This window comes from Gadus macrocephalus, chromosome 12 (genome assembly GCF_031168955.1).
Source record: "Gadus macrocephalus chromosome 12, ASM3116895v1".
NCBI classification, from domain to species: domain Eukaryota; kingdom Metazoa; phylum Chordata; class Actinopteri; order Gadiformes; family Gadidae; genus Gadus; species Gadus macrocephalus.
Window position 1 is genome coordinate 16,666,580 of NC_082393.1, and position 27,747 is coordinate 16,694,326.

The 27,747-nt window shown below is 42.4% G+C and overlaps 1 protein-coding gene across 1 annotated transcript; it reads right to left on the bottom strand.

Annotated features, from left to right (window-relative positions):
- Positions 1-40: 40 nt before the first annotated feature.
- LOC132468954 (desmoglein-2.1-like) lies at positions 41-27,747 on the bottom strand. Its single transcript, XM_060066800.1, has 15 exons — positions 27,497-27,747; positions 22,821-22,937; positions 22,524-22,679; positions 22,121-22,259; positions 21,803-21,972; positions 21,138-21,272; positions 20,377-20,562; positions 19,582-20,222; positions 16,409-16,551; positions 15,826-16,047; positions 5,131-5,376; positions 4,588-4,721; positions 3,704-4,024; positions 1,425-3,548; positions 41-1,388 (listed from the first exon to the last, which is right to left on the bottom strand). Exons 1-15 carry the CDS (start codon positions 27,554-27,556, stop codon positions 750-752), a joined length of 5,433 nt encoding a protein of 1,810 aa, XP_059922783.1. The 5' UTR covers positions 27,557-27,747; the 3' UTR covers positions 41-749.

Sequence of the window (27,747 nt, forward strand, 5' to 3'; positions counted from 1 at the left end):
GCTAGAGGTGTTGTCAACACAATGAAAAAAGCACAGGCACTTTGTGATTTACTTTGAGTCGTTTAGTCTTTAATAAATTTTGCACTGACGAGAACACAAATAGTTAAATGCATAATAACCAGAATCTCGATGCAGTAAAGATTTGCACAGAGGTGTGACAAAGTTATGTTTTATTAAAAGCACTTGTTTCAAAACAAAGTTAAAATTCTTCACAAAAGAAACATCAAGCACACATATGTTTACCAAATGATATACAAAAACAAAGATGGAAAAAATCCCTTAAAGTACATCTGAATAAATTTGAAATTACTGAAAAAAAATATGCTCTGGCACTCAATACACTTCACACTTGACCAGCAAATAATTGATTATATGAATGCAGAATAAAGTCAATACACCCACACCACCTTCTCCAACTCCACATTGTAATTGCCTTGTATATTGCAAGAGAAAGGGAAAGTACTAAATAGTTGATTATACATTTTGTCCATCCTTAAAGCTAATCAACTAAGTCAAAGTCTAAATCTGTCCTCGTGTCTGTTGGCAATCTTTCGAAATGTCAGCAATGTGTCAACTATAGCTGGCCTTTGGATTATTTCGCAAATTATCTCTTGTCCCTCAGAATAATTTGCAGATACCAAACCATGATTGGGTTCACCTCTTTCTGCTTCATCTTCCAAACATCTGACGTCCTCACCTCCTACCTGATTCAAATTCATCAATGCCTGACAACCTGGTGATTGAGATAATTATTTTGGTAATTCCTGGTATTCAACGGCATCACTATCAAGTTTTTCTGCCAGCATGTTGTACTCTTCTACCGGAACATTAATTTTAGTGTCATTCTCTATGATATCTGAGCATGTTTGGGGAACTGGGGAGTCAAGCTTCGATGTCAGACTGCCTTCTTTCACCTCATCAATTGATAAGTGCATGTCGGGTTTCATTGCCACATTTTGTGCTATATTCAACTCTAAACTAGTCTTCTCTGAGCAACTACCAGTAATGTCCACAGTGTGCTGATATTGTTCTAACATTGTCATGTCATTGAGGGATCCCTTCACTTCTTCCTCAATGCTTTCATCAGCTATTAATTGAGCTGATTCTAACATGCAATCACTCTCACAATCTTCTCTTTGATCATCTGAGACAGTATTCAACTGAGTCCGATTTTGCAGTGATGTTGCCTTTGCATTTACCTCATCAAAATACTCTATTGCATGACCTTTGCACATATTGTCTTCTAAACGTTGATCCAACTGCAATTCAGGCATTGCTTTCTCCTCACTGTCGCTAGCCTCCTGTGAATCCTTTTCGGTATCTGTGTCTATCTGGTTTAAGGGAGGCGCAATGATTGCTTTGTCTTCAATGTTTACCCCCTCATCTGTGTAAAGAACAGGTTCCTGTTTGTCATTTGTTGTAAGAGCTGAAGCTTGGATTTCGTTAATATTCTCAACAATTTGTCTGCTCTTCGGGTCATTCTCAAATCCTTCTGATTCATCATCTGCACATTCAATGGCACATCTAAAGGCTGTGGAATCATTTGAATTTGGAGGGATGCAAGGTTTACTCTGCACTTTCTCAAGTATAAGCTCATTAGCTTCACTAGTTACTACATGTTCATCAGCTTCTTGATACTGCAATATTTCTTGGTACTTTACAGGCAAACCTAATTCATCTTCTGGAGTAAGCAATAATGTGCTATCTGCCATATCAGCCAAATCCGAGGAACCTTCTATTGGGGACACTTCTGCAACAATCGGTGCATCTTCTGAGAGACTCGGAGAGGGTAATAAGAGCTCTGGTTCTTCTTTGGGGATCCCCATCAACGCTTCTTCGGTAATTGGACTTTGTATAATTGTTAATTGATCACATGGCTCCTCCTCTGAAGACTCAAAAGTTTGCGCTGATTCTTCTGTATCCACTGGCCTGGGAGTGAGCTCATTTTGGGAAGAAATTAACGTTTCTGGTACTGAATGGCTAATGTCAGCTGGACAAACTTCAGCCTCTGCAATCTGCAACTCCCGAGCCCAAAAATTCCCTTCCCCTGACTGCTTAGCACAAGGCACAACTTCCCTACATGACTCCAACATTATCTCTCCTGTATTCCCAACCAAATCAACCCCTACATTATTTTTAACATTAACTTGCCCCGCTGTACTAATGGTATGTTCTGGCAGAATGCCATTTACACCGACCTTGGCTGCTTTGCTTAATGCCCACTGAGGGGGAGCAGCCTCTTTTACCAAGTTGCCACCTCCTGGCAAATTACCCTGAGATGACACTTGAGATGAACCTGGTGCAATCAGATTCAAGCTTGGACTGCCCTGCATCAGCGTTGTAGGGCTGACAAATTCACCTCTGGTTAAAGTACCCTGGGCTGACACAAGGCTTAACCCTTGTGCCTCACTTGAACTGAGCTTAGTCTCCACAAGTGTATAGGCCCCACCAGCCCCTGGTGCCATTAGATTCAAGCTTGGGCTGCCCTGCATCAGAATTGTAGGGCTGACTAATTCACCTCTGGGTAAAGTACCCTGGGATGACACAGAGCTTAACCCTTGTGCCTCCCTTGAACTGAGCTTAGTCTCTACAAGTGTATAGGCCCCACCAGCCCCTGGTGCCATTAGATTCCAGTTTGGATTGCCCTGCATCACCATTGTAGGGCCAACTAATTCACCACTGGGTAAAGTACCATGAGCTGACACAGGGCTTAACCCTTGTGCCCCACTTGAACTGATCTTAGCCTCCACAAATGTATAGGCCCCACCAGCCCCTGGTGCGATCATATTCCAGCTTGGACTTCCAGGGCTCCCTGGTAGTCCAAACACTGTGGGGCTGACTGCACTTGATGAGACTACTGAAGAGCCTGCAGAGCCTTTGACATCATTCATCACCATTCCAGGGAGTGGGTTCTGAGATCCATTGACTACAAATACACTCTGTGCCCCAACGGACCCTGTAGCGGACCCAGCAAATAGCATATTCTGAAGCTGGGGTTGGCCCATAGGAATGTATTGCAAAGGCTGCATCATAGGCATGGTCGCATAGTATATAGGTTGCTGTTGGTACATAACCATCTGACCGGGAGGGGAAAGGGTGGCAGACTGAATGTTTTTAACGTTGGTGACTTGAGAGCTAGTGCTAATTGAGGGTGATTGCTTTTGGGACTGCCGGGAAGTATTTAAGGTGTTCCTTGATGATTTGGAAATATTAACATTACTGGCGGAGGAGATTTTGTTTACTGTAGTCATTTTTACATCGATGGTCTTGTTCCCATGCTCTATTTTTGGCTTTACAATAGGTGTCTCAATGGTACGATTAACCGTTTGTTTGAAAACATGTTCAACTTTGGATGCAGGTGGCTCGGGCATTTTAGGAATGCAGATTTCAGAAAGGGTCTTGAATTTTGCTCCAAGGTCATCAAGGAATTGCAGGTCATCATCAGATTCCACAAGGCTGCCACTGCCCACAGACCCGGCAGGGGATCCCTGGCCCTCATAGTCAAATACCAACAGACTGTCCTTCATTGGGAGAGCACATTGCGCTTTCTGTAATGGAACAAAAGGAAAATATGGTGAGGTTAATCCTTTTTTCAATATCACTCTCACTATGCTGAGCTCTATTATGTAGCAATATAAAATGTGCCTCTTTTTTTATAACAATATTACAATATCTCCATTGTATGAACAACAATTGTAAGTACCTGGGAGTAGTAGTCATCAAGGAAAATGTCAGGAAGGGCTATTTCCTCATACATGTCTGAGGCATGCATTTGTGACCTTGTCATTGTGTGTCCGCTGAATGATGCACTGGCATATCGAAGGTCGAATGGATCACTTGAGGTACCAAAAGCATTGTCCACGTCCATCAAACTCTGGTTTGCATTGTGAGTTCTTGATTCGTTGTAATTTGTTTCATGAGATGCCGTTATTGTTGAGGAGACCATATTGAATTCTTTTGCCTGTATGGCTCCTTTGGTCTTCTGTGACCCCATCATGATTGGGATACTTTGAAGGGGAACCTCCTGTAGATATCATAACAGACCGGTGTCAGTAGATAGATAGGTATAAAGTCAAATCAGAGGGAAATTGAGGGAAACAATTTATTCTCAGAAATCTAACAGATTGATAATGATTGGGTGCCTGGTAACCTAACAATCTCAAACCCATTCCACAGATTAATTTAAGGTTGTATATTATTAATCTAAGTACTATTATGCTGCCATATATATTTGTTATCAATTAACAGGAAGAGATATAATGAATTAAAAAATGCTTCTTCCTTCTGCCGAATTGTCTGGAATTTCAAGCTGTCATAAAGCAACTAGTGTAAACTATATTTATGTATTTACATGCATTTACCCGTGGCTGAGTTGTGAAACTATTTTCTATACAGGATAAGGTTCAGTTTAACCGGGTTTCGCTCTGGGTAGAAACCGGGTTACCACACTTCTGTGTTTACAAGTCAGATAAGAAACCTGTTTAGGCCAGTAATGGGTTTTCATGTCCTTTCCTGTATGCATTGAAATGCACTGTATGTATTTAAAGTATTCCTTGGCCGGATCGTACAATCAAAGTACATGCTCACCTTGTCATCGCCTTTTCCCTCTGTATGATATGATATGAGGTGCTCTTTTGCGTCAAATGGTAGGTCGGCAAATTGTTCGGGGAAGATATAGTTTGCGCCACCACACTGGCAGAACAGGAGCAATAAAGGGATGACTGCAAAGAAGACAATTTAATGAGATAATGTTCCAGCAATGAAATTAATTTTAGTTATCTCCAGCTATAAGGACTGTTTTTTTCTAAAGAGCTAACTTTTTAAAGCGCTAACTCTAATAAATATTAATGTTTTTAATGTCTAATAAATCTGTATAAATTTAACTTATGTGGTTTCGGTTTGAGAGAATCATTCAAGAGAAGCTCTCGCTCTCTCTCTCTCGCTCTCTCTCGCTCTCTAAGGTTCGCTTGAATTGTGAAAAAGATATCCCCTCCCTACAGCACACTATTGTCTTTCATCGATCAATGTTCCATTTTTCCAGCGGATGTTAAAACAAGCCTCAAATCTCTTTCTGTGTATTGAAAGTTATTCTCCCATGATAAATAGGACAAATGCACTTGGTTCACTCACACAGAAGCAGACACATAACAGAAAGAAGTAGTCCGAGTGCTGGGGCAGAGAGCTGTGTGGATGTGGTCTGGCCAATTCTTTCTGCTGTTTTTGGCACACAATGCTGTGATGGTCCACAGGTGCAGACCTCCAGCTCAAATTCCTCATTGTCAGGGCAGGATAGGCCCTGCTCATCTGCTACCTCCACCTCTAGCTTGTAGACCCCGGGCCAAAGCCACTCATGGGAGTGGAGTGCTGCGGTGGTCTCTGCAGAGAAGGAGAGAACCGACATGAACGATTCAGTAAAGAGCAAAGAGAGTGTAGGCGCCTAAATGCCTATTCGCTTTATTTAAGTTCATATTTTACAATGACAGTTGGATTTTCATAAGTGAAATAATAGTAAATATAATAATAGTTAATTGTGTTAATTTCGAATGCATAGCATTTTATTTTGTAATTCACTTGCAATGTTTTCGGTGTACGCGCACATTTAATCACTTTATTTTGAAGTGTGACAGTTGGTGTGTGTGTGACAGTTGGTTTTTAACTACCGGTCTTACGGTCAGGATAATAAGCTTGGAGCCACACAGTTTTTTGACCTCTCAATTTCTCTCTCGTTCTCGTACCTTTAATTAGAACCTCATTGTGGAAAAGGATTGTTTTATGTATTTTGCGTTGGACAAGTAAACCCTTTAAAACATCACGTCGTGGTCCGGTGGATTATTATCGTGGATATTGGATGAGGTATGCGTCGAAGGGAAAACGGAGCGTCAAGCTGAAGCTTCACATTAGAAATATTATTGATTTTACATTAGTCAAAAAACTAGCTCTTCATACGGAATAATGGATCTTGGAACGGCCTGACTGAGAAAGGATATTGGACAAAGGAAACGCGGCGCTGAGAGCTCGGTGTTTTACGGAAGAAAATAAAATCCAAGAAGATCCCTTTCGAAGGTCCAACCGTCAAAAACCAACTGTAAGTTTTTGCTCCTTTAATTAAGATAGCGCACGATGACGGCACGGACGCTCCCCACGCGCGCGTGTGTATGAGCTCGCCCCGACATCAGTCTGCGGACGTCCAAATAAGGAACAGCTTTTAATGCAAGGCTTATTCAGAGGCGCTTGAACATTATCAGCCTACTACTTGTAAAAAATAATAATACCGACACTCGCAATGGATGAACAGGAACTTAAAAAACGACCTGTAAATAGGACTGAGAAGGCTTTGGAAGAAAATAAAGTTAAAGCAGTAAATGCACGAAGGCACAAGCTGTCACAGCTCACTAGCATGAAGAATCAAATCCGGCAATTAATGGAAGATGATGCAAATGTCGACACTGTTAAAAATAAATTGCGCGTTGATTTTAATCATCTGCATCAAGATTTTTGCAACCAAAATTCTTATTTGAAACAACTCATGGCTGAGGATGAGTTTCTGGATGATCAAAAGACTTGGTTTGATCCTAAAAATGAAGCTAATAACACCTTCTTCTGGGAAAGTGAGGAATGGATGAAGGACGTTATGAAACGCTCTGAGCAGGCTGTAGAGTGTGTCATGGAAGAGATGCAATCTGATATTAGATCTAGATCATCAAACCGCTCGACCACTAAACGCAGACAAATTGGAACTGGATCCCAATGTGGAAGCGTCTCATCCTCATCTTCCACAATCAGGATAAAGGCCGAAATGGAACGTGCATCATTGTTGGCAAAGGCTGCAGCTTTAACAGACCAGTTGGCATTAGAAAAGGAAGAAGCGGTTTGGCGTGCGGAAAAAAGATGCAGGGAAGCAGAAGAAAAGTGTCGAGAGGCTGAGTTTGAGGCTGCTATGAAGGCTAGAAAGGAAATGCATGAAATGCAGACAGCGCTCGCTGAATCAGATGCAAAAATCGAAGTTTTGCAAAAATATGAAAACACACAAGTGGAAATGAGCAGCGCTGAAATTGAACAAAAAGGAGAAACTAATGTGAAAACCAGCTTTCAACCACCATTGCAGTTGGTCTCATCACCACCCAAGGTTAAGCACAACATTCTGCCTGCACCACTGGAAAATGCCCCGCCTTCGCCGAACATGGATTGCAACAACGAACGTGTTTTCGATGGCTTCTGCAAAGCCATGTCTCAGCAAGCCAATGTCACAGAATACCTTGTGAAGAATCACAAAGCAGCTTTACTCCCCGATCTCACCATTTCAACATTCCAGGGTGACCCGCTTGAGTATAACACCTTCATCAGATCTATTGAACATGGAATTGAAAGCCGCACTGATGACAACCGTGATCGGCTACAATTTCTGCTGCAGTACACAAGTGGACCACCACATGAGTTGGTTAAGAGCTGCATTCACATGGAACCATCAGCAGGTTATGATAGAGCCAAGAAAATGCTAAAAGAGTTTTTTGGTGACGACTACAAGATAGCTGAGGCCTACATAAATCAAGCTTTGGATTGGCAGACAATCAAGCCAGAGGATGGCAATGCACTACAGTCCTTCGCGTTATTCCTCACAGGCTGCTCCAACACAATGGCAGATATTAGCTACATGGAAGACTTGGACAACACAGCTAACATAAAAGCACTGGCCAACAAGCTTCCATACAGGCTCAAGGAAGCATGGAGAAAGTCTGCCTGCGACCTACAAGAAAAAACAAAGAAACGAGTCAAGTTTAAGGATTTTGTAGACTTTGTCAACAAGCAGGTTAGATATATATTACACCCGCTTTACGGAAACATTCAAGACCCCAACGCAGGCACGAGAAACCCAGTGCGACAGAAGCCAAACCCACAATATACAGAGACACTCAAACCAAGGAAGGTGTTTACAACAACAGTTGTTTCCCCAGAAACCCGAAGAGAAGAGATGGAGAACGACAAACAAGCGACACCAAATGCCCAAATCGTTTCAGTGAACTCCTATGGCAAGCCTTGTCTTTATTGCAAAGAAGAGCAACACAGTCTAACAGTCTGCAGAAAATTAAAGAGCAAGCCACACAAGGAGAAGATTGACTTTTTGAGAAGCAAAGGTTTGTGTTTTGCGTGTTTGAAACATGGTCACATGAGCAGCGGCTGTAAGGAGAAGGCTCAATGCCGAGAATGCTCCCGACCGCATCCTACCCTGCTGCACATGAACGCTAAATCCTCCAGAGACGAAACAACGAAGGAAAGCTGCGATCAACAATCCATATCAAGCGCCCTTGTACAGATGACGGAAACTTTTGGTGTCACAGGGGCCGGTAAGGAAGATTGCTTTCTCTCAATCATTCCGGTGTACGTTAAGGCACAAAAGGGATCCAAGGCAGTGGCGACCTACGCGTTTATGGATCCAGGTAGCTCAGCGACCTTTGCTACAGAGTCACTGATTAACCAACTGAACATGAGTGGACGCAATACAAGCATCTCATTGAGAACAATGGGTAACGAATCTATCGTCAACACCCGCATCGTAACCGGACTGGAAATCAGTAGCCTGGATTGCAACCAGTTTATTGAGCTTGCTGAGGTCTTCTCACAAAAAAACATCCCTGTAACCAAGGATAATATTCCCCGCCAAGAGGACGTTAACTGTTGGCCCTACCTTAAAGAGGTGAATCTCCCAACTATTCAAGCAGAGGTTGGGTTACTCATCGGAGCTAACGTTCCCAAGGCAATGGAGCCGTTACAGGTGATCAGCAGTGTGGATGATGGACCATACGCCGTCAGGACAGTATTAGGCTGGACGGTAAACGGACCACTCAGAGGTGGAAGTGATGACACAGAAGCAAACAAAGTGACAGAAATCACAGCAAATCGCATCTCCGTAGCTAAGCTAGAACAGCTTTGGCAGCTGCAGTTCAAGCAGGACTTTCCTGATGCAGGACAAGACGAAGACATCGAAATGTCCAAGGACGATCACCAGTTTATCAACATGGTGTCAGAATCTTCAAAACTTGTGGATGGTCATTACAGCGTCTGTCTTCCAGTGAGGAGCAAGTCCCTGTGCATGCCCAACAACAGAGCGGTCGCGGAGCAACGGGCTTTGAACCTAAAGAAAAGATTCTCTCGAGATGTCAAGTTTTATAAGGAATATGTTGCATTCATGGATGACATTCTCAAGAGGGGCTATGCAGTGAAACTCAACGGTGCCGAGCATAAGCCAACGGAAGGAAGAACCTGGTACCTGCCTCATCACGGAGTCAGACATCCAGTCAAACAAAAGCTACGTGTTGTCTTCGACTGCGGTGCAAGCTTTCAGGGAACATCGCTGAACCAGCAACTCCTGCAGGGACCAGACCTAACGAGCTCGCTACTGGGGGTCCTTACGAGGTTTCGACAAGAGAGTGTGGCTGTTATGGCTGATGTGGAGGCCATGTTCCACCAGATCAGAGTCAGCAATGAAGACACGGATCTCTTCAGGTTCCTCTGGTGGCCCGATGGGAACTACGAGCAAGAGCTGGTTGAACACAAGATGTTGGTCCACATCTTCGGTGCAACATCGTCGCCAAGTGTTGCTAACTTCGCACTGCAGAAATGTGCTACAGATTTTGAGGATGACTTCGGTCACGAAACTGCCAAAACAGTCAAGAGAAATTTCTACGTAGACGACTGTCTTAAGTCAACAACTGATGAAGATACGGCAATTAAGCTTTGTGCCGACCTGAGGAGCATGCTGGCAAGAGGTGGATTTCGACTGACGAAATGGTCGAGCAACAGCCGTAAGTTTCTCAGTTCAATTCCCGAAGAAGAAAAGGCAAAGGGTTTTCAGGATCTGGACTTTGATGAAGATAACCTTCCAATGGAGAGAGCATTGGGAATCCAGTGGTGTGCCGAATCAGATCAGTTCAAGTTCAAGATAAACCTCAAAGATCGACCACACACTAGGAGAGGCCTGCTTTCCCTCGTCAGTTCCATCTTTGATCCGCTTGGCTTTGTCGCTCCAGTGATACTGCCCGCCAAGAAGATCCTTCAGGAATTATGCAGGCAGAAGTTTGGCTGGGATGAAGATCTGCCAGACGAAGTCATCAAGAGCTGTAAAAGATGGATCTCAAGTTTGCAACAGCTCGAGAATTTTGGAGTTGACAGATGCATTAAAACTAAGCAGCTTGGTCCACCTGTCTTCGCACAGCTGCATCACTTCGCGGATGCAAGTGAGGATGCTTATGGAACAACAAGCTATCTCCTACTGCGTACTGCATCTGGAGAAGCTCAATCCACCCTGATGATGGCAAAGGCCAGGGTCGCACCTTTAAAGTCTCCAACCATACCAAGAATGGAGCTAACTGCAGCTACAGTTGCAGTCAAGATGGACAAGATTCTGAAAAAAGAGCTTGAACTGGAACTTCATGAATCAATCTTTTGGACAGATAGCACGGCCGTGCTTAAATACTTGAACAGCGAGCGTACAAGATTCAAGACCTTCGTTGCAAACAGAATATCAGAAATCCTGGAGCACTCACAGACTTCACAGTGGAGATACGTCAATACCACTCTGAATCCCGCTGACCATGTCTCAAGAGGACAGACTGCTGAAGCATTTTTGAAGTTGGGATGCTGGCTTTCAGGACCAGATTTCTTGCTCCATACAGAAGATCAGTGGCCAAATAATCCAGATCCTGGAATGGTTGATATCGACGACTCTGAGGTCAAAAGAGTAGCTCAAGTGCACGTCATTCAGGTGCAAGACTCAACAGATCCAGTGGACCAGTTGATGAGCCACTTCTCATCCTGGACAAAGCTCAAACGTGCTGTTGCCTGGCTTCTGAAGCTGAAAGGGTTGCTTAAAGAGCTGAAAGCAAAGAGAAAGGAACCTAACACATTATGTGGAGAAAGCAAAGTGGAGCAGTTCAAGAAGGCTTACAAAGGAACAAACCTTACATGTGACGATTTGTTAGAAGCTGAAACAGAAATCCTTAAGTACTGTCAGAAGCAAAGATTTGAGGACGACTTGACAATGCTGAAGGAACATCACAGAGTGAAGAAAGGTAGCTCACTTTATAAGCTGAATCCAGTTCTTCAAGAAGGAGTCATGAGGGTTGGAGGAAGGTTGAGCAGAGCGGCGATGCCAGATCATTCAAAACAGCCAGCCATCCTGCCAAAGCATTCACACATCACAAGGCTTGTGTTGAGACACATTCATGACATTACAGCTCACGCCGGAAGGAACCACATGTTGGCCCAACTACGTCAACGGTTCTGGATACCTGGAGCTAATGGAGCCATCAGAACTTTCCTGTCCAAGTGCGTAATCTGTAAGAAGTTACATGGATCAGCTGGAAAACAACTCATGGCAGATCTACCAACATGCAGAGTTCTGCCTGATGAGCCTCCATTCACACGAGTTGGCGTTGATTATTTCGGCCCGTTCCTGGTGAAGAGAGGTAGGGTGCAAGTAAAGAAGTACGGTGTCATCTTTACCTGTCTCGCCATACGAGCTGTGCATCTAGAAGTTGCCACTTCTCTTGACACTGATGCATGCCTCAACGCAATTAGGAGGTTCATTGCCAGAAGCAGGCCCGGTTCCAGAACAGAATGCCTTGGGGTGCATTTGAGATTATAGGGGGTGCACCGGTACTATACTAAAACCAGCTACCCAGCTTCAGTTCAGACTTCGCTTCTTTACATACAGGCCTTTCCTACCATAGACAAGCACTTCTGCGTAATTCTACTGACATGTTGGGACATGTAACAAACAAATACTGTGCTTAAAAGATGGTACTATATCATGTCTTGTGATGTGGAGAACATTTCAGCTGCAACATTAGCTTATTGATATCTTAGATAGCTTTGAATATGAGATAGGTTTTTGATATGTGTGATGTGTGAGGTGTAAAAAAGAACAGAATTCTACACTCAAAAAAAAACATGTGACTGCAATTCAAAATTAAGGTTTATTTTTTATAAATTGTGGCAGGATATTTGACGTAACAAATAATTGTACATTGCCACTTAAAAATAAAACAGATTTTAGCTGAACAAGGAACGAACACTTTCAGACTTTGAACTTTGAACAAAAAGTAATCAGTATAATAAATACAATAAAAAGAAATATGGGTTCTTATGAACATAATACATTTAATACATGTATTGGATATCCAACGGATATATAACTTGCTGCCGAAGAAGTTCAACGTCACTACCGTGCGCAGTGCGCACCATAGATATACTGATATGGGTGCGTGCATTTTGCACGCGACGCCGGCATGACGCACGATGCCGGCCGGCGGCCAATCACAGCAGCGCTGATATAGAGCGACAACATTGCGACCTCGAGTGTGATATTGCTTTATACAACAGTTATACTAGTAAAATGTACTGTTAATAATAATAATCGAAGATAGATTGTGATTTGTTTGTTTATTTAATCATATAAACGAATGAAATTGCTTCCGGCAACAAAAATAGATCCCCACTGAGCGGACTGTTGCCAAGCAACATATAAACAAAACACCATGCATAAATGCGGAGTGATTTTGTCAGTTTGGTGAACAGTCAGAGTGATGTTGGATGCTCATATCTCAACGGTTATTATATTTATCATATTTATAAAAAAAAAAAAAATTGAATTTTTTTTTTTTTCAATTGAGGGTGCAAGCATTTTTTTTGGGGGTGCAATGCATGCTTATGCACCCCCGTAGAACCGGGCCTGGCCAGAAGAGGACAAGTCAGAGAGATGTACTCGGATAACGGAACCAACTTTCGGTCGGCTGACAGTGAGTTGAAGAAATCAATCAAAGAATGGAATACCAGCCAGATCGTAAACAAAATGCAACACCAAGGTGTTCAGTGGCACTTCAATCCTCCAGCAGGGTCGCACCATGGAGGAAGCTGGGAGCGGTTGATCCGTTCAGTGAGAAAGATTCTGAACGTCACCGTGAAGGAACAACTTTTGGATGAAGAAGGTCTCCATACGTTGCTGTGTGAGGCTGAGGCTGTCATAAACAGCAGGCCCATCACAAAGCCATCTTCAGACCTCAACGATTTAGAGGCCTTAACACCCAATCACCTGTTGTTACTCAAGGTCAAGCCCGAGTTACCTCCAGGAGTATTCAACAAGGACGATCAATATGCTAACCGCAGATGGAGACAGGTCCAGTATCTTTCGGACGTCTTCTGGAAACGTTGGTGCAAGGAGTACCTGACACAGCTTCAAGAACGCCAACGGTGGTCCACTCCTGGAAGAAACTTCTGCGTCGGCGATGTGGTGCTGATCAGTGTTGTTTTCGTCAGGCAAGACGAAAACGAAAATGACGTCGTCAGACCCCTTTTTTCCATGACGAAAATGAGACTAAGACGAACGTCACCAAAGCCATATAAAGACTAAAATGTGACGAAAAATGTAGACATTTTCGTCAGACGAGAACTAGACGAGACTAAATTGTTAGTGAGTGGACGAACAAAGTTTCAAAACATGCTTTTTTCCCGCCAACTATAATATGCGGAAAAGAAATGGAGAAATGGAGCCAGCTGCTTGTCCTAACAGTCACGCCCCCATCACACACTAAAAGCCTCGCTCGCGCGCAGCTGCGCCTGCACGCACACGGCACACACGAGTGTGCCGTGTGCGACGAGTGCGACAGTCCGACGAGTTTTCGTCGGACTAAAACTAGACTAAAACCTTTTGAGTTTTCGTCAGACTAAAACTAGACTAAAACTTTCAAAGATAGAAATGACTAAAATGGGACTAAAACTAAGAAGCATTTCGTCAAAAAGACTAAGACTAAAACTAAATCTAAAATGCCTGCCAAAAACAACACTGGTGCTGATTGTGGACGACACATCTCCCAGAAATTCATGGCCTCTTGGGAGGATCCTGGAGACTTGTCAGGTTAAAGTCAAGACCAAGACCAATGAGCTTTGTCGCCCGATAACAAAGCTATGTTTGCTCCAAGAGTCGGATGACAATAATGGACTGTTCTAAAGACTGTTCTGAAGTCAAGTCCTCATGCCATGGAGTGAAGAACAAGATGATATCCTTTGATGTTCGTGTTCAATATAATATGTATCATACCATGCAGGCTCCTTTAATTTAATCTGAGTTATTTGGGTAATTGTTTCAAAGAGATTGATAACAATTAGGGGCCGGTAATGTAGGCGCCTAAATGCCTATTCGCTTTATTTAAGTTCATATTTTACAATGACAGTTGGATTTTCATAAGTGAAATAATAGTAAATATAATAATAGTTAATTGTGTTAATTTCGAATGCATAGCATTTTATTTTGTAATTCACTTGCAATGTTTTCGGTGTACGCGCACATTTAATCACTTTATTTTGAAGTGTGACAGTTGGTGTGTGTGTGACAGTTGGTTTTTAACTACCGGTCTTACGGTCAGGATAATAAGCTTGGAGCCACACAGTTTTTTGACCTCTCAATTTCTCTCTCGTTCTCGTACCTTTAATTAGAACCTCATTGTGGAAAAGGATTGTTTTATGTATTTTGCATTGGACAAGTAAACCCTTTAAAACATCACGTCGTGGTCCGGTGGATTATTATCGTGGATATTGGATGAGGTATGCGTCGAAGGGAAAACGGAGCGTCAAGCTGAAGCTTCACATTAGAAATATTATTGATTTTACAGAGAGGTTTGGGCGTCTTACCTCTTGCGGAAATATCGATCCCAAGAAGGCCCTTTCAATTAGCCTTGTGCCTAGAGATAGTTTTTCTTCTCTTTCCAACTTAAAGGCGTTACGTTAGTAAACATTTGCATTGCCACTGTAACCTCAAATTTAAGCAGCCTTGAACTATTTAATTTTGTTGATTCTTGTCTGGCTGGTTTTCTGGCATATTTGCAGAAATGTCCTCTTCCCCTATGGAAGCTAATCCTTAACTATCCATGATGGTCACTTCCCTCACCTTTTTGTAGCTAGAATAAAATCCAACCTCAAATCCTTTGCTGTTACTGCTCCCAAAGGGAATGTTTTTTTCTAATCCTCCTCATTGTCTATTTGAAGATGCTTGGCCAATGGTCCCAGTGTGTCCTCCCACGATCATGCACTATTAAACACTTTGCCGTCAAGAAGGGTCCTACAATATATTATGATTCATGATTACTCATGACTACAGCTGTACTGTGCACTTTGGAAATCAGACCCTTAACATTTGTCTTGTAGTCAAACATCTTAGCCAGTGCCTCTAAAGTACTGTATCCTTCCCCCTATAGTAAGAACACACATGATCTATTTGTGCTTATTTACGTCATATCTTTTGAAATGTCCATGCATGCTGTGTATTGACATAGCATGTCAGAGACTAATTAAACATTTTTTTGCTCTAGGCCAATGTGATATTTAACCGATCTATAAACATTGTCAATGTGAGACAGCCACGCAATCAACTAGTCTTATCTATAAGCCTGATTTCCCACGATAAATTGGTAACATACTGAGACCTGTCCGAACATGTTTTGGCGCCATTCCATTTTCACTTAAAGCATACACTTAAGTGTAGGCTCTGATACCTATGCTGGGTTTCTAGTATAGGTCTTGGTCAGGCTTCTGAGTCACAAATGATTTCATTTACTAATCATATTCAACCATAAGTTGAATATCCAACCATCAGTGTCTAACTTTATGGAAACTATACAAATATGGTTTTGTAGTATAACATGCAGGGCAAGGGAGTTTTTCTTTGCTCTTCGGAGGAACATGATTAGGGGAGTGCATTGTAAAGCCAATTGAGACCACAACCATGGTTAAAGTGGCAGGACATCATTTACTTGACTTGACTTGAAGTGTACTTACCGTTGATTATTTCAATGTCCCAATCGCCACGTGTTCCTTCAGGGACAATTCTAAAGCTCAGAGGAGCCCCATTGGGCTTCACGTCCTCATCAAAGCCGGTGATGTATACCGTCTTTTCATCAGAGCACACAGAATCTTTTCTGGTTGTCAGCGTAGGGCAGTGGTCATTTGAATCGAACACATGAATAGCTATCGTTCCGGTTGATGTCTTAGATGGGTTGTCTGTAGAATCACAGTTATTATAGTTAATAGTTTTTATGCATTACTTTTAATATGACATACAACATTTTTGCACAATTGATTTTAATCCTAAATCCAAGTTTATGTAACACTGAAAGTACAACTGGTTGAATCTAACAGTCTTTTTGATGTTAGAGGTAGTTAACTATTTTGGCAAGTAAACACCATCTGACCTCTAATATAATGAGTTGTCTATATATATGTTAGTTTGCAGGAAATGTTCACACATTTACTGCAACTATTATAAATCTTGGTATTTGAAACATGATAGTGATACGAGAAATATCATAGAATTAGTTTAGCCTAGCAAATCTTTATTTGAATTAGATGGAAAACACGTTACCTTGGGTCATGCAGAGTATCTTGGCAACGTAGCTTCCATTGACTATAAACTTTGACTCTCTGTCTGGGACTTTGTTGAGTCTGATCTCAGCAGTTTCTCCATCAATTGACACCCAATTGTCTGGATCATAGATTTTGGCATATCTAAAGGAAAGAGTTTTACAGTTGAGCAATAAAGGACATTTATTTATTTTTTGTATGTTATGTTTTGTCATTTTCTGTATTTTCTTCAAATTTCTAGTGCTGTCATTCCAAATTGCCATGAGCATCTGTTTGAAATACATTGCTCTTGCAACAATCTGCCAATTAGACTACATCCTTTTTAACATACAGATAGACATAATTCCTTTTGCACATTTATCCATTCCATGTGTACCCCTAGAGATTGGCTTGTGTATTCCAGGGTGAATGCCAAGAGATTTCAAAGATATCAAAGCAAAGGTGAGAATGTAGTTGACTATTAATGGTTACGTTAGAAAGCCTTGAACTTTATCTCTGAGTCTCTGTATGACTGTCACTCTGTCTTTAGATTTTCTATACAATCTTTCATCCGATTGACTTCACACTTGGCGGGTGTGTGGCTGAGGGGACCCAAGAAAGAGCATTGTCAAGCGTGACGTTTCGATGAGCTGTCCTCGAGAAAGCTGACAGCAGCAATACAGGAGGCCATGCAACAGGCCTGTTCCGAACAGGCATGTTTTGAACAGGCATATTTTGAATGGGCATGGCGATAGTTAATAATGTATCGGGGCTTGGGTCAGGGGGGAGTCATAAATATTTGGCCTGTTAAGCCCTTTGAGACTGTAATGGTGGTTAAGGGCTATACAAATTTAATTTAATTCAATTCAATGTTGGGTTTGGAACCACTGCCTTATTGTTATTACGCAGGTATCTTTGTTTGAGTAAAATAAAATAGTGTCCATTACTTCAGTTACTATATATATATATTGTGGCGACTCCTACGGGGCCGTACAGGGGATTCTGGGTATCCAGGTTGCATGTTGACCAAAGGGGCTTTGTCTGCCTTTTGGTAGTTGTTTGGATAAGTGGGGGTAACTTGCCCCCCGTCAACAACTCAGCGCAAGGCCGGTAAGGTCTCTCCCCCCCCCCGTCAACTTTAAGAGACCCCCACAGAGATGAAATCATAACTCGAACCCTGCCTATCCTACTTCATCCTGCCGGATGAATGGGCAGGATCTAGACCAAGCTCTCCTAATCGGGTCAGCAATAGCCGTGTGTCAATGCCTAGCCTCTGCGTTTGAATCATAATGAATGAATGGAACATTGCATTTTTAATGTCTACAAATATTTTAGACTACAGAGCCAATCAATGAAACCTTATGCGGAATCAGATAAAGTCGGCTTTGCTGCGCAAAGTATGTTTCGGAAATCAGCACATTAAGATAAATGTAGTTGTCACGCAAGCTATTTTGGATTTTTGTAACATGGAATAATTAATGTATGCACAGTGCGTTCAGGATTAGGACTGATATAGCATATGTCGGCCTAGGCCTAATCAATTGTGTTTTAATATCTTTAGCATTCATATTATTGCAGTCTATTCTTTTCGTAGGCTACTCTGCTGTTGGCCTTGATGGGGAGATAATTTAACCCTTTTTAACCCCATTTTCCTGCGATATTCCTGCGTCTCCCCCTGCGTCATAGCCCGTTTCAGCACTGTGTCAGTGGACAGGTACAATCCTACGAACGTCGTGAGTGCAGCGAATGCGCGTTCATGTTAAGAGGACACAAGATCCATTGTGAGAATGATCGTACAAGCGAAGATCCATCGATATCGGGAAACAAGGCCCAGGCTCGAACAGTGACACATAAACACACACACACTTTTAAGGAGTTTTTCACCCCATATCCTTGCTTGCCCCAACAAGTTTGTGCGGCGTGCTTGTTGTTTTATTTCCGGTGTAGCTAGATCCATTATGGTGTTGTCGTTTTTCTAAGGTGACTAGTTGTTGCTAGACAGCAGGTGAAAAAACTACAACGTTTGCCAAGCCAAGAGCGTCAATCAATCGATAAAAAAATTAACGCCGTTAAAAAAGGTTTGTGAAAATGCCGTTAATAACGTGTTACACTGACAGCAGTAATATATATATATATATATATATTAAAGCTGTCAGTTAAACGCGTTATTAACGGCGTTAACGCAAACCAATTTTAACGGCGTTAAAAAAATTATCGCGCGATTAACGCAAATATTTTATTTACAAAAAAAAAAAAAAATGTTTTTCTTTGGCTCAAAACAAAGAAGCAGTAGCCTGACTGCTATGTTCAAATTACATTTGTTCAAAGCAGTCGTTTAAATGCACTATAGGCTCTTTTTTTGTATCGTCCTGTTTTGATCAGTATATGCCAATGTTGTTATCAATAAAAAATCATTTGCACAAGACAAGCCGATGCACTTCACCATGTTGATAAGAGAATTAAAATGAGAAGAATTATGGGACAAAAAAATCAAGGGATATTTAGCATAGAAAAATAATTTGAGATTAATCGCGATTAATCGTGAGTTAACTATGAAATTAATGCGATTAATCACGATTAAATATTTTAATCGCTTGACAGCTCTAATATATATATATATATATATATATTAGTGCTGTCAAGCAATTCAAATATTTAATCGCTTATAATAATGCCGTAGTTAACTCGCAAAAAATATTCTATGCTAAATATCCCTTGATTTCTTTGTCCCATACATTTTTCTCATTTGAATGCTCTTATCAACATGGAGAAGTGCATCGGCTTGCCGTGTGCAAATGTTTTTTTATTGATAACAACATTGGCATATACTGATCAAACCAGGACGATACAAAAAAATAGCCCATTGTGCAATTAAACGATGAACGTACAAACATACTGCCTTGAAGATAGCAGTCAGGCTACTGTTTCTTTTTATTTTTGAGCCAAAGAATTTTTTTTTTAATAATGTATAAATTGTGTTAATCGCGCGTCAAAAAAATTAACAGCGTTAAAATTGGTTTGCGTTAACGCCGTTAATAACGCGTTTAACTGAAAGCACTAATATATATATATATATATGCATATATTTCTTGCAACAACAAAAAGAAAAGTAAATAAATGGGGGAAAAGTGATTGGCAATGACTGGTAGATGGATAAATTGATTGAAGGAAGTTGCATGCATGAATTTAAATTACCTGACATTTTCAGCATTTTTCCCTGTGTCTGGATCAGTGGCAGGGTATGCTACAATCACTCCGTCCTCTGTCATCAAATTGGGGTCCTCTGACACAGGAACTAGCTTTGTGCTGGGTTTGAAAACGGGGGTCTCAGGCATATTGTTGACGGAGATCTTAACTGGATAGCTCTTTGGTTTTTTCTTTTTGGGCCTAGGTTTTCCCCCAGGTTTGAGCCCTATCCCAACTCCAAGCCCTGGTCCTGGTCCTGGTCCTAGTCCTAGTCCAAGCCCTGGTCCTGGTCCCAGTCCAAGTCCCAAATCAGGTTTGAGCCCTAATCCAGCATCTAGCCCTGCATCCAGTCCAATATCTAGTCCTATATCCACACCCAAATCTAAATCTGCACCCAAACTCACTCCAGCCCCAGCCCCGGCCCCGGCCCCGGCCCCGGCCCCGGCCCCGGCCCCAGCACCAGCACCAGCCCCAGCACCAGCCCCAGCACCAGCCCCAGCACCAGCCCCAGCACCAGCAGCAACTGGTCCGCCAGCCCCAATCTCAACTGGCACCTCCATAGATACGGCATGAATGCCACTGATGAAAGGGTTCACATTCGAAATATTCAATCCCAGCTCCAGCTTCTGGAGTTCTTCAAAGTCCACAGCCTGTACAATAAAAAGGCATAAGAGACAAGCCAATTGAAAACAGTGTATCAAAACAAGGCAAAATCTACTAGTTAACAAGCACTCATACACTAATACTAGCAATGTGTTGAAACTTAAACTGATTAGATTTGAATTGCTGCATGGTTAGGAATACCTTTATCAGTTTAAGGATACCCTCGTTCGTTTTGTTATCTGTTTCAATTGAGAAGAGGCCATCTTCGTTTCCCTGGATGATATCAAATACCGCCAGCCAGTTGCCTGTGTGCTCCAAATCTTTATCTATGGCTTTGATTCTCATCACAACAACATCAGCAACATTCTCGTCCACTGTACCATCATACTGTGGAGAAAAATACGTCATATAGTTACAACATGACAAACAAAATCAAGCATTAGCAGCTAAAGAAATAACGATACCTTAATAATAATAATAATAATACATTTAATTTAGAGGCGCCTTTCAAGACACCCAAGGTCACCTTACAGAGCATAAGCCTTACACTAATGTTACATCTAAAATATAATGCTAAAACCAATATAGTAATTGCTATTGTAATAGTAATAAACAGTCTAATTTACTTGAAGGTAATTGAATGTCCTCTTGTAAATAGAAAATTGTTGATTTGCGATTACTTAAAGTGTAGATCAGCTGCCTCAGGGATTTGTGAGGGTGTCAGTGTGTCTGTGTATATATGTATATATCTATCTATATATATATATGTGTGTGTATGTATATTTATGTATATTTTTGTATGGATATATATTTATATGTGAATATATATTTATATATATATATATATATATATATATATATATGTGTGTGTGTATATATATATATATATATATATATATATATATATATATATATACATATGTGTGTATATATGATACAATGCATATATCAGTGCCTCTGACCTCCTCTTGCTCCAATTCGGGCACATTGTCATTGATGTCCAACACCTTGATCTTTACGGCTCCTGTCCCTTTATTCCCATCTTTAGCCCCACCCATATCAGTTGCCTCTATAGTGAGTGTATAGAAGTCAATCGTCTGGCAGGGGAAGAGGCACAAGATTAATTATACCAAAATATCTACTTCTCTGTATCATCTCAAAATACCTGTTTCATCAAAGACCAAATAGTTGATTCTGTAGTTACTTTGCACGAGAGATTACAGATGAAAATTGTGTTATTATAGTAGCCTACTAGAAGCTATCGAACATGCTCGTGGCAAAATATTCCCTGGATACATCTGTAGGAAATGCTGATTGATAGGGGTAACAATAATTTTATCAGTAAAACCACATCTGATAAATTGTAGAAATATGTATAAGAATCTCCTAAAACCCCACCCTCTCACGCCACTGAGTCATCAGAGCTACGTTACTTCACCTCTCAAGCTGTGCTGCAGTTAGATTGGACAGAACAATGTTATTGAGTTCTTAACTTCTGTAAGTCTCCTGCACTTACTGGGAGGGGCTCAATTTTAGACATTGCAACTTTTAATAGAGCCCATGATTGCAGCAAAAAATGTAATGTTTTTTTTTACGGCATCGTCAGTCTGATACATCTGCCACTTACCTCTCTGTCCAAAGTAGGCTCTTTGACGTATAATTTGCCTGTATGCCTGTCTATAGTGAACATATCCCCATGGCCTTTGGGTTCTTGGTTTATTATTGCATAGGCCATTTTAGCATTAACAGTTCCCTCTTCGTCAGCATCTTCACCTTCCACTTGCATGATAAATGTTCCTACAATGAATGGAGGGATGTGTTTGTAAATTCTATTATCTGCAGGACACTTGTCAAGTATATATAAAGATATTCAATTTTTTTGTCATAAGTGAAACTTCAGCTAGCTTTCTTAATGATGAATGATTGAAGTAGAGTTCAGCTGTACCTTTTTCACTGGATTCTGTGGTGTTGCCTTCATGCAACCTTATAGTTGGCTCATTGTCGTTCACATCCCCAACAATGACCCTCAGTGGGATGTGATCTTCGGCCTCGCTCCCGTTTCTGTACTTGGCTATTCCTAAAAGCTGTAAAATGGCAAGTTTTTAAATGGAACAATGTAAGCCTGAAGGTAGAGATTAGAAATATGAGGCTTGTTTCTCATGGAAAAATTGATTTAGGCATTGATTGAGCTTCTGTGTGGTTTCTGGTTTCTGGCAAAAAATAATAATAATAATTTACTTTTAAAACTAAGTTATTTGTCCAGTTATTTGCCTTGAATCAGATTTCAGTTAATATTCATATATATTTAAATAATCACAATGTTATACTTTGATCCCAGTTGAACTTACATTGTAGCACGCTCTTTCCTCTCGGTCCAAGATATCATGGATGCGTACAAAGCCGGTGGCTGCGTCTACAGTGAACCGGTTATAGGGTGGCTTATCAGCTCCTTCTCCAGTAAGAGAGTATTCCACTTTGTCTCTTACGTCCATGTCTGAGCGGATCTGGTTGACCAAATATTAGCTTTTAGTATATAACAGTATGAACAAGCGGGGGGGGGGGGGGTAATTCATATTGCTGAAAAAGTAAGTGATCTAAAGTCAGTGGGGAGATTCAGCCAAAGCTGAGCATGTCCATGTATTTACCTTGGCAATATATTCTCTGTTAGTGTAGTCCTTTCCTTCCATAAGCATAGCAGGAGGAAGGATCCACTCCCTCTTCCTCCTTCTTTTTTTACTTGCCTCGGCATCAGTTCCTAGAATCTGGAAGATAATAATACACCACTTTGGATTTACAAGAGTAGTTTAGAATGGGGCGTTTCTAGGTTTCATTATCATCCGGGGCTTAACCCAGAGGGAAAATGAAAATGCGCGACACATTTTTTGTATGCTATATTGTGCATGCAATTTTTTTAACAAAATACCAAGTTTATGATAGCTTAAATAGCTACCTGACTATTGTGTTGCTTATCCCCTAACATCTAAAGTTCCATTCAAGTTATATCAGAGTCAGTGTTCACGTTAGCCGGCTATAGCAGGACATGGCCGATTGCACGCACGAATGGCCGGTATAATAAATTGTAAACGGCCCACATGTCCGAGAAAAACAAGAAAGAAGATCGCATTTATGTATGAATTAAACAGTATCAAATGAAAACCAGTAGCGGTTCCTGGCCGAGCTCACCAGGGAGGCAAACACGAACGTGCATTCATGAACGCGCACAGTGCACCCGCACATGCATACACATGTCACTCAGTGGCCACGCTATTGAACGCTGTTTGGCTGTCATCACGCGAAATTCGCGTCAAAGTTGAAATATTTCAACTCGTGCAAATTTGTCGCGGCACAAATCCTCGTGAACGAGCGGTCGTGTGCACGGCAAAAGTGTGGCGCGACAAATCAATACTTGTTGCCAGTTTTCTCCTGCGAAAAATTCGCCTGATACGCGTCTCTACATTCACTTTGTATGGGATCTTGTCGCCCCGTCGCGTTTGGTGTGAACGCACAAATCTTTCCCGACTGGGCAAAGCTGGCCAAAATCGCCAGTACAATCCCCATGTCCTGTGTTCCTGCGGAACGAGGCTTTTCTCTCCAAAACAGGATTAAAACATCTATCGGAAACCGCCTAGCTGAGGAAAAGGTGACGAGGCTGATGCGCATATCGAGCCTTGGGCCGGGGTTGAAAGACTTCAACTTTTCGCGAGCAGCGGAGCACTTCCATGCCATGAAGTTGCGCCGAAAGTTACCTGCAAGAATTGCAATTATCGAATTAATTATTTTTTACCCGTTTACCATTTTTGCCGAGAATGACTTATGTTTTTTACCTAGGCTAATTTAATAAATGGCATTTATTGAAGCAACTTAGTTTGTGTCGTTTGTCGTTTAAATGTGGACTTTTGGTGATTATTTAATTATTAGTGAATAACGTCCGGAAGATATTCCAAATGTCCGATATTCTGGAATACCCTATATAATTTTTTTATATAATAAAAAAAGTGCATGTGAATGCAAGTGAGACAGACCATACATATATCTATATCTATATCTATATATATATATATATATATATATATATATATATGGATCTGACTGGGGATAGGATAGGTTAATTCCCTTGAGGTGGTAAACAGTCTGGTTATGATTTTAAACATAACCAGACTGGCCAGAGTTTATTCTCTTGCCAGAAGGAAGGACTAGGCTACTTTATTTTGAGATGTCCCTGGAATCCCCATGTTTCTTTCTAAATTACCAACTACCATTAGTGACTGGAATCATTTCATCATGATTGAATGAATTGAATTAATGCATTCCATAGTTACTGTCAGGGTGTGTGTGTTTCCCTGTGTTTCCCTCCTGTGTTGATTACTGTTCCCTCCCCTAATGTGTCTCAGCTGTTCCTCGTTGTGTTTGTTATTTAAGCCCTCGTCTTTCCTTTGTTCCTTGTGCTGTCATTGTGGTTGTCCGTTGTGGTTGTCCGTGGTTGTTTGTGGTTGTTAGTCCTGTCGTCTCCCGAGTTCCGAGTTGTCTCCCGAGTTCCCTGATTCCTGTGCCTTAGCCTTTAGGCCTGAATAAAGTGCCGTTTCCTGAAACCGTCTGCGTTTGGGTCCTACCTGCCTGCCTGCACCCTCAGCTCCTTAACAGAATGACAGCAACAACATTGGACCCAGCGGACGATCCAGTTAGCCGTGAGTGGGAGGATTTATTAGTCTTCTTAAATAAGGCAATAGATCGCTGGGAGGGTTTGGGGTACCACCCGGTTCCTCCTGGCACTCCAGCTCCCGCACTGACTTCGGTCCCCGAGCCCTGTCCGGTTCCTGAGCCCACTCCTAGCCTTCCAGAGGGGGACCGGCCTCTTCGCCTGCTTGAGGTGGTCCGCCCTCTGCTCCTGCCTGAGGGGGCCCTCCCCCTGCTCCTTCCAGAGGGGGACCGGCCTCTGCTCCTGCCTGAGGGGGCCCGCCCCCTGCTCCTTCCAGAGGGGGACCGGTCTCTGCTCCTGCCTGAGGGGGCCCGCCCCCTGCTCCTTCCAGAGGGGGACCGGCCTCTGCTCCTGCCTGAGGGGGCCCGCCCCCTGCTCCTTCCAGAGGGGGACCGGTCTCTGCTCCTGCCGGAGGGGGTCCGCCCTCCAGACCGTCCAGGGGAGGCACGCCCTCTGCTCCTGCCTGTGGGGGCCCTCCTCCACACCTTCCCGAGAGGGGTTCCCCTTCAAGGCCTTCCACCAGAGGGGACCCGCCCTCTGCCTGGCCTTCCACCAGAGGGGACCCGCCCCCTACCTGGCCTTCCACCAGAGGGGACCCGCCCTCTACCTGGCCTTCCACCAGAGGGGACCCGCCCTCTACCTGGCCTTCCACCAGAGGGGACCCGCCCTCTACCTCTCCTTCCTCCAGAGGGGACCCGCCCTCCAACTCGCCTTCCTCCTGAGGGACTGAGCTCTCATCGTCCTTGCCGCAGGCCTCCTGAAGGGGTCCGCCTTCCCTCTGCCTCTGCTTGCCCCCCAGGCCGTCCGCCTGAGGCTCCCTGCCTTACCCTGGGGCAGTTTTCTGGCCGCCCACCTGACGTCCCTCGGCTCTGCCCCAGTCCTTTTTTTTTTTTTTGATTCCCCCCTCCTGGCGCCCCTCCACCCACCCGTTTTGGGTTTGACTTTCTTCTTTGTTTTGCTTGTCGTGGGTCGCCTGGGAGTCGACCCTTAAGGGGGGGGTACTGTCAGGGTGTGTGTGTTTCCCTGTGTTTCCCTCCTGTGTTGATTGCTGTTCCCTCCCCTAATGTGTCTCAGCTGTTCCTCGTTGTGTTTGTTATTTAAGCCCTCGTCTTTCCTTTGTTCCTTGTGCTGTCATTGTGGTTGTCCGTTGTGGTTGTTTGTGGTTGTTAGTCCTGTCGTCTCCCGAGTTCCGAGTTGTCTCCCGAGTTCCCTGATTCCTGTGCCTTAGCCTTTAGGCCTGAATAAAGTGCCGTTTCCTGAAACCGTCTGCGTTTGGGTCCTACCTGCCTGCACCCTCAGCTCCCTAACAGTTACCAGGATTTATTTTTTTTTACCCAAAGATTATATTCAGGGCTAATTAAATAATATCCGGGGCTTTAGCCCCGAATAAAACAGCCTAATGACGCCACTGCTCAAATGCAACAAAAACCATGGAACTTCCGTAACACTTGTTGTGCTCCTTCTGCATTAATTCCTCAGCTTCCTTCTCCTTTTATTTATGATAGATTATTTTAGGCAATGGTTTATCTTAAAAGAACTATCCTTCGGGTTAAGATAATTATATATCATACATGAAATGCACATCATGATGTGATTAATGGGTTAAGATGGCTTTTTTCATGGGTTTACCATGGTTTACAATGCTGGTAAATTTGATAAACACAATTTTCAATTAAATTGCATGACGGGAAAATGTAATGCCAAAATTCTGAGGCTGAAAGGCACAGAATTATGGACTCTCTTCCTTGCCGACAGTGAATCAAGCATAGAGACGGAGGAAAACTACTCGGGCAATATTCTGCCTTGGGGTTTCAGACTTTGACAGGTGTTGAAAATTTTAGAACACAGTGTACAACTTTCGCAAACATTCATGAAGCTTTGTATGGCCACTCCACATAGTTCCATTTAGCCTGTACAGCCCAATGATTTATAATAAAACACATAAACACAGCAAAAAGACTTTTTCGGAAGGTTTTACTGCAATGTCATAGGTTTATTTGTACTCCTAAAAATCAAGGAGTTAACTTTAGTCTTTGTTTTTGGGTTTAGATAAGTTTGATAAAGACAACTCGTATGCAAAGGTTATTAGCTGACTGAGAAAATACTTTTTTCCCAGTCGGGAATTCATCAGTGGGGTTATACCTTTACCCTTTAATGTGAGACTAGAAGTCTGTGACATTATAATATGTAAATCTATGATGGTTCAACTAGTTACTTCAACAACAACTGAAGCAGTATCAGGAAAATGCTTGATATTTTTTTCAATGCAGACAAAAAGTCATGTTCCCTCATCTAGTGGAATTGCCATTTTTTTGTCTGTTCGTTCAAAATCTATATTTTTCAAATTAAATCACAAACACATTTACTAGTAATCCTTTTCTTAACACAATAGCATCATGGCCATTGACACTTTGTGTGTAACTCTTACACCCATGCAATCCCTAATCTCTACCATTATCCTTTAACACCATTGACAATACACAACATTTGCTCTTTCACTGGCTTCATTCCATGTTAAGACGTTTAAGTCTGTGCGTGTGTGTATGTGTGTGTGTGCACATGCGTGTCCGTGTGGGCGTGCATGTCTGCATCTTTGTGCTTGTTTGTGCGTGTATGTGTACTTACCACGGCTAGGAATAACAGAAGCAGCAAGCCAAACACTCCACACGCCATCGTCCTGTGCATAACAACTTAACATCCACCACTCCAGTCCTTCTCTCCGCTGCTTTTAGGTGCAGCGGCTCTGCAGAATCCTGTTTGTGTGTTCTGGGGGATGGTCGATCAATAGCACAAAGAGTGGCATCTAAACCCTTAAATAAATGTCACCTTAAGTTAAGACACACCTATGTAAACCTTGGCCTCCTCCTTTGAGAGGC